The 7,959-nt window shown below is 33.2% G+C and overlaps 2 protein-coding genes across 2 annotated transcripts; one reads left to right on the forward strand and one right to left on the reverse strand.

The window, feature by feature from the left end:
• Window positions 1-467: 467 nt before the first annotated feature.
• On the reverse strand, window positions 468-1,574 carry ksh (transmembrane protein 167A-like protein ksh). The gene is made up of 3 exons (XM_028181446.2): window positions 1,421-1,574; window positions 1,228-1,337; window positions 468-631 (listed from the first exon to the last, which is right to left on the reverse strand). Exons 1-3 carry the CDS (start codon window positions 1,421-1,423, stop codon window positions 526-528), a joined length of 219 nt encoding a protein of 72 aa, XP_028037247.1. The 5' UTR covers window positions 1,424-1,574; the 3' UTR covers window positions 468-525.
• Window positions 1,575-3,900: 2,326 nt separating this feature from the next.
• Window positions 3,901-6,240, forward strand: temp (protein prenyltransferase alpha subunit repeat-containing protein tempura). The gene is made up of 3 exons (XM_028181433.2): window positions 3,901-4,156; window positions 4,230-4,624; window positions 5,129-6,240. The coding sequence occupies exons 1-3, from the start codon at window positions 4,080-4,082 to the stop codon at window positions 5,992-5,994; spliced, it is 1,338 nt and encodes a 445-aa protein (XP_028037234.2). The 5' UTR covers window positions 3,901-4,079; the 3' UTR covers window positions 5,995-6,240.
• The last annotated feature ends 1,719 nt before the right edge of the window (window positions 6,241-7,959 follow it).

Here is a 7,959-nt window from a genome sequence, read left to right on the forward strand (position 1 = left end):
CTACAACGTAAATGCGCCACCCATCTTGAGATATAAGTTCTAAGGTCTCAAGTATAGTTACAACGGCTGCCCCACCCTTTAAACCGAAACGCATTACTGCTTCACGGCAGAAATAGGCAGGGTGGTGGTACCTACCCGTGCGGACTAACAAGAGGTCCTACCACCAGTAAAGAATGCAACATTCACATTCAAATGATTAAGGTTGCGTTAAACTCTACATAGCAGGTGGTCCATAAGTTCATTCACCCATCAATGCAAAAAGCACATTTCCGAGAACCAGTTCATCTCAGTGTTTCGAGGCATAATTTGGCTACACAACTCAGCTCTGGAAGGAACTAAATTTAATTTTGATCCTTTTACAAACAAGGCTTAAAGAATCCTCTATTGTGGAAAACAGTTCACTATGTTTTTTGGTGCTGCTTCTTCATAATCCATCAATTTATTATCTTAGAAAATTAAACAAGAAATAAGTTTTAAAATGGTTTAATAAATCATTAACATTTAAGACCACATTTTGTAATAATTTTATGTTAGGAACAATATTGAAAAGGCCATTAATATACAACAGACTGCAACATAGGGGGATTTGCGTTCACCAATTCTTGCACATTTCCAAAATGTTCCCAGTAAACTGAAAAATTATTAAAACAAGTTAAAATTGTTGTATTGAAACTGATTTATTTATGGTTTGTTTTTCAAACTGATTAATGTTGAGACAGAACAGCCACAATCAACAATTTGTTTTCTGTTTTATTTTTAATATTTGCTGTACAAATTAACTGTGTATATTGAAGCCATTGTGCCCTAAAAGATAAGACATCTGGTGCATTCGTGTTGAGCGATGCACCGGTGATCGAATATCAGGCGAGTACCAATTTTTCTAATGAAATACGTACTCAACAATTGTTCACGATTGACTTCCACAGTGAAGAAATAACATTGTGTAATAAAAATCAAACCCGTAAATTTATAATTTGTGTAATTACTGGTGGTAGGACCTCTTGTGAGTCCGCGCGGGTGGGTACCGGGTTTGAAGGGTGGGGCAGCCGTTGTAACTATACCTTAGAACTTATATCTCAAGGTGGTTGGCGCATTTACGTTGTAGATGTCTATGGGCTCCAGTAAACACTTAACACCAGGTGGGCTGTGAGCTCGTCCACCCAACTAAGCAATAAAAGAAACAAAATTATTGCAATAGCATTAATAAGTTACTCACATGCAACTTACCCAGTTTTATTCCGGTCCATGATACTTGGAAAAAATGATCTTAGATAAGCGCAGGTGCATATCAACAATAGTAATACGGATAAAAGGCTTTGAAAATTAAATATAGCACTCTGAAATAAACAGACACTAAATTAATTTGGTATGTTTTTTATTGATGGTATTAGTGGATGAAAGTATGCACTTAAGTACTCACCATATTATGTTAATTTTTTTAATAAAAATGATTTCCAAATTTATAAAACATATCCTGCTATTCTATGAATATTCAATATTCTTTATTAATTATTAAAACGGAGCAGAAAAAAAGTTCACTAAAACAGTAAACTAATTTAATTTTTTTGGGATTTTATGACCTGGGAAATAAGACTTTTAGGTCAAGTAAACTAATTTCAATTTTAATTTAACTATAACTACCTACATTCTTTCAATTTTATTAAAGATTTGATTAATATATCGTGAAGATACTATCTATGAATCAGAGTGCAGGTTAATGTTAGTAGTATGTCCAGAGTGGAAAAAATAATGGTCTTACCTGCTTGTTTGCCTTGGTTTGGAAGGTGGCCATACTGAGGAATTGTAAGCTAGTGTTGCATACTATTTCAAATTACTAAAAATGTATCGATGGAGAGTAAAACTATGTTCTATAGCTTTCAGTTTATTATGAAAAGTTCAGTTAAATTAAAATATAACAATATAGTATCATTGTTAATGCTCCCATCAAAAATATCATCAAGATTAAATACTTTTAGGTTTTTCGAGGGGGTTGATGATTCCCGCTTTCGTAGGTTTAATCCGCAATAGCTTACAAGGGAGCCCTGGGTGGTGCTAAACGGGAGCCGAAAACATAACCAGATATAAGCCGAATAAGCCGAAAGCATAACCGGTGGTAGGACCTAGTCCGACTGGCTGGCGACCACCCTCCAACTTGAATCCGCCAAGTAGTGTCAGTATTATAGTGCACAATAAAATACTGACCAAGCGTAATTTGTAATTATTTTTTCTAGTATTTTGGTATTTTGTGTTTCTTTTACTAAATAGCATTTTACCATTATGACAGTAATCTGTGTTTTATGGTATCTAATTCTCACTACTTCTCACTGGGCTTACTGAATTTGACCCCCCTCTTTTGGATTTTCCTTTTTTATTATTATTTGTTTGTCATTTATTCGTTAATGTTCGAATGTAAAAATTGTTTGTTCGTTTTATTTATTTATTTATAATTAATTAAACAAATGATCACCCTTAAATTGGCCCCTCATACTAGATATCTTTATTTTTATCGCTCAGATTAATTAATTTTGATCTATTATCGTTTGTTCGATGACTATTGGTGATTGTTCCCAATTATTAATTACTTTATATCTAATAAGCAAACCATCACCTCACGCCTACATTGCGCCTGCCCCGATTTGCAGTCAGCTGGCAAAATCGTATTTAATAGCGTTTTGTTAACAAGTGCATTTATACTGTCTAATTATTTCTTATGTAGATCAAAAAAATATTGAAAACTTCAACAATACTTCAACAAAAATATGTCAGTGAAGGCGGTCAATTAGTCGTTAAAGTACGATTAGCGTGGTTTTAATAAATTCAGTTATTTTTAATGATATTGAATATTTAACAAGCATATAGATATTTCAGTGATTTCTAATTATTCTAAGAATATTTTAGGAGTACAACTTTCGTGTTATAATGATACTACTATTCATTACCATGCAATAGAAGATAGTTATGATGTATCACAATTAAATGACTCATTGTGGTTCTAAAACATAAGAAACTCCGTGAGGCTGCAATTGAGTGCTATGTGACACATACTCAGGTTTTTTTTAAATAAAATCCTGTTTATAGAGTATAATAATATAATATATACTAAGTTTATCCTTGCATATTAAATTAATTTCTACTAAATGTCCCTGCGATATATTTCTTGAACTTAAAAATAATTATCATTTCAACAAAAACAGATTTTGTGTGCATCACATTTACATTTTTAGAACTACGTAATGAATTTAGGAATTATTAATTTTATTATATAATACAAGTATCCTATCTCCTATTGCATGTTAATGAATAGTATCATTTTAACACGAAAGTTGTACTCCTAAAATATTCTTAGAATAATTAGAAATCACTGAAATTTCTATATGCTTGTTAATATTTAATATCATTAAAAATAACTGAATTTATTAAAACCGCGCTAATCGTACATAAAGACTAATTGGCCGTCTTCACTGACATTTTTTTGTTGAAGTATTGTTGAAGTTTGTTGAAGTTTTCAATATTTTTTTGATCTACATAAGAAATAATTAGACATTATAGACATATATTAAGTGTATAATCTATGGTATAGACGTACTTGTTAACAAAGCGCTAGTAAATACGGCCATTGCCAGCTATAATAGATATAAAATAATTAACAGTTGGGAATTTAATTAATTTTATGATCGAACAATCACCAATAATCATCGAACAAACGATAATAGATAAAAATTAATTAATATGAGCGATAAAAGTAAAGATATCTAATAAGAGGGGCCAACTTAAGGGTGATCCTTTGTTTAATTAATTATAAATAAATAAATAAAACGAACAAATAATTAAAAATAAAAAAATCCGAAAATCAAAAAAGGGAGGCCAAATTCAATAATCCTTCTCACTGACAATCTTTTCGAATTTCTGATAGGTCTGTGCTGTGATCGTCATGCACAGATAATGATAATACCCATATGTGATGTTTTCAGTTTAAACTTTCAATGAATTAATAAAAAACAATTTGTTTATTTCAATACCTACCTATGTATTTATTCATATTCAGTTAATTCAATTACGTGTTATTGTGTGCATTAATAATGGAAGAGGATAAATTCGCGCTGGTTGAAAAAATAATAAAAGATATTGAAAATGTTTTGTCGAAAAACGCTGAGTTGTAAATATATTTGGCACAAATTCAAAGATAATCGGAATTCATTTAAATATATTAAAACGTAAAATATTTTCAGGTACGCTTTCGACATAGTTCCAGTGGATAGTAATTTTCGCAATAAAACTCCGGTTCTTCATTTAGAAAATTGTTTAGGGCTGGAGTCGTGGTGTGTTAAACATGTATACATGTATTGTTACTCAGAGTTAATGGATAAATATTTCTGCAAAACTAAACGTCGAAACAGCACACTCGGCTCTACAAATTCGGAAAAACTAACTCGATTATTGAGTGTAACACTTTTACTGAACCCAGAACTTAATACATTATGGAACAAAAGGCGTGATATGGTACTCAGAAGTTTATTAGAAAAAAGTTCAGAGTTGAAATTGACTAGATTAGTATTGTCAAGGAAACCCAAATGTAATGAGGCGTTTGGGTATAGACGATGGCTACTTGAAGCTATATTACAAGGTATAGTGAATAAATGAATTAGTAGATACTGAATTATTAAATTTCCTAAAACACTAATGTTTCAGAACATGAAAGCTCGTAGTTATAAATTAGATTAAAAAATATACAGTGGACACTAGGCAGTAAATTGTCTGTCCGTGGCATAAACACAAGTAATTATGCATTGCATAATTGATTGCCAATCACCAATATTTTAATTGTTATCTCAGTTTGTTTTTGTTCATTCTGAGACCATACTTGACTCCAATAATACTCATTGATTTACTCTAGCTTAATTGGATATTTTTCATCTTCCATTATAGCAATATAATTGCTGAAACATAAATATGTTATAAGAAAATAGGTAAAATGGATATAAAATAAAAATATAAAGTTGTTGATTGTAATAAATAAATTTAATTAGAAAAGAGATAAAAGAAACAATTATGACGCATTGAATTTAATATATTGAATAAAATACAAGTGTTATTTCTAACTACACTAAAGAATTGCCTTCATTTTCAGATGAAAACCTCCAATCAAACTATGTCCAGAATCTTGTTAACGAGGAGCTTCATCTCTGTCAAATTGCCTCAGATAAGAGTCCTAATAATTATCACAGTTGGAACCATCGTATGTGGCTGCTTAATACATTAAAGAAAATTACAAATTTTAGCTTGGACCTCTTGTACATCAAAGAATATAATTTCTCGGAAAGATGGACATCAAAACATGTTTCAGATTTTAGTTGTTTTCACTATAGACAATATTGCATAAAAAATGTTATCTTACATTTGAATGATGTATTCTGGAAAATGTTTCAAAACAGCATTGAAATTGATTTACGTAAATGTTTTGTTAATGTTCTGTTAAAAGCTTTACAGAATGATATGACTTTACTGAACACAGATGATAATTTAATGGAGTACTCTGAAGAAAAGTTAATAAATTTGCTCCTTTCAAATACTAGAAATTGTAACTGTAAATATAATAATGTTTATCTATGTAGAAAATTTGAAGTACTTTTCCGTGAATTAGTTTTAAATAGTGAATTGATACAGTTCTATAAGTGGCATGAGTCATTATGGTACCATAGACGGTACATCGTTCATGAGTTGATCATTTCCATGTATGAATATTTCGGATTGAAGAAGCAGAATGGGGCTCTAGTCAAAGACAATTGTAAGAAATGTTATTCAAATGATTTAAGGCAAAAGCAAGTGAAGATAGTAAGATATGATTGTAATCGTGTTTATTCTAGTGCTATATTTAAAGTGCTCATCTCGCATGAAAGAAAGTTCATTGCAGAAAGAAACGGTGATTCAGATAAATTTGCAGAAAGACATGAAAAATACTTGAAATTTGTTGAAGGATTGAATATTGTTATATGAATAGTTCTGTGTTTCTTGTGTGAATTTACGTTTAAGCAATTACAAATGCTGTACTTAAACTGGAGTCAAGTTAGGCAAGCAAGCAAGGCTATAGGCTGAATGCTTGGAATCTTTTTACATTTGTAATTGCAGGTATTTTTTTTTTAAATTGTAATTCTAGTTTTGAAACAAGATTTTGTATGACCTAATCAAATAAAATAATGTTATAAAAGTATACCACAATATTAAAAGACATTTTAATTAAAATGATGCCTATTTTTTTAACATTAGACAAGCTTCCTCTCTCCCACTCACCTTGAGATATTAATATGGATTTAGTCTTGATTAGACTCTAGTAACGGCTCCAATGGTTCGGATCAAATGGCTACTTCCTATTAACCGAAACGTATGTGTTTCGCGGCAGAAATAGGCAGGACATACTCGTGTGGACGCACAATCCGCTTTATATTGGTCATGATCCTAATTTAGAAATACTGCGAGTAGTTTTATGTTGTTTCTTACAAAGCGCATTTCATTTGGGACTTTGGATTATTATAAATTTTTTTTATTGCTCTTGTAGGCAGACGAGAATGCGGCCCACCCGGTGGTGAGTGGTTACCGTCGCCCATGGACTTCAGGAATGCCAATTGCAGAGCCAAGCCGCTGCCTACCGTTAAGTACTTTTTACAAGCCTCGTTTGAAGAAGGGTATGTCATAGCGCTCGGGAAACACCGTGGAGGGGAACTCATTCCAAAGCCGGATGGTACGTGGCAAAAAAGATCGCAGAAAACGCACTGTGGATGAACGCAGTGGCTGCAGGTAGTATGGATGAACTCTACTCCGGAGGCGGGCGGTGCGATGGTAAAAACCAGATGAAGGTATTATCTCAAACAATTCCGCAGATGGAGCATACGGTACAAAATAGAGAGGGAACCGAAGTCCCTCCGCAGACCAAGAGGTTCCAAACGATCTGTGAGAAAGGGAGTCTCGACAATCCGAACGGCTCTCTTCTGTGTGGGGTCAAATGGAAGAAGCTGGTATTTGGGAGCCCCGGCCCAGAAATGGGATGCCGGACTTGTGCTTTATAAAGCAAAAGTCTTTGTCCAGGCGTGAAGAACCACTTTGCTCTGTTGAGGACTCCGAAGATTTTGGACGCCAACTTGGCTTTGCCTTCCAAATTAGGAACTAAATCGCATTAATTTTAAGTCGTCGTGACTTAAAGGATAAGACGTCCATAAGATGCAACGGTGTTCGAATCCCGCAGGCGGGTACCAATTTTTCTAATGAATAAATACGTACTTGACAAATTGTTCACGATTGTCTTCCACGGTGAAGGAATGACATCGTGTAATAAAAATCAAACCTGCAAAATTATAATTTGCGTAATTACTGGTGGTAGGACCTCTTGTGAGTCCGCAGGGGTAGGTTCCACCACCCCGCCAATTTCTGCCGTGAAGCAGTAATGCGTTTAGGTTTGAAAGGTGGGGCATCCGTTGTAACTTTACTGAGATCTTAGAACTTATAACTCAAGGTGGGTGGCGCGTTATGTTGTAGATATCTATGGGCTCCAGGAACCACTTAACACCAGGTGGGCTGTGAGCTCGTCAACATATATAAATAAAAAAATCGAAAAAAATAAAAAAATAAAAAATCAAAATTAGAAAGGAAAAAAAAAACGAAAAAACGTTATATCTCTGAAAATTTACCCTGGCATGGTCGATTTAACCTGTCAAATAAGGGCAGCGAAAATATGTTTTTTTCCTAGAGTAACGAATGTTTTGTGACAATATGAAGTCGTGTTTATTCCGATTGTTCTGCCTTTAATGAGTGCTATGGCAGACTTGATGAGAGATGGCAACCTTCAAATGAGGTTTGTGAAGAATATTGCGCAGTGGAGGCATGGTTATGTGTCAGACAATGTTGACGTCTGCAGACGGTGGTATCAAAACAAAAAAACAAAAAAAAAAGCAAAAATGAGGCTTAGAC

This window comes from Bombyx mandarina, chromosome 21, assembly GCF_030267445.1.
Source record: "Bombyx mandarina strain Sakado chromosome 21, ASM3026744v2".
NCBI lineage: Eukaryota > Metazoa > Arthropoda > Insecta > Lepidoptera > Bombycidae > Bombyx > Bombyx mandarina.

Excerpts from the sequence above, each read along its gene's own strand:
- ksh (XM_028181446.2), bottom strand. Across the intron at positions 632-1,227 it reads ATGGACCGGAATAAAACTGG|TTTACTGGGAACATTTTGGA; the intron begins GTAAGTTGCATG and ends ATAATTTTTCAG.
- temp (XM_028181433.2), top strand. The coding sequence starts at position 4,080 with ATGGAAGAGGATAAATTCGCGCTGGTTGAAAAAATAATAAAAGATATT. Across the intron at positions 4,157-4,229 it reads TTGTCGAAAAACGCTGAGTT|GTACGCTTTCGACATAGTTC; the intron begins GTAAATATATTT and ends AAATATTTTCAG. Across the intron at positions 4,625-5,128 it reads ACTTGAAGCTATATTACAAG|ATGAAAACCTCCAATCAAAC; the intron begins GTATAGTGAATA and ends CTTCATTTTCAG.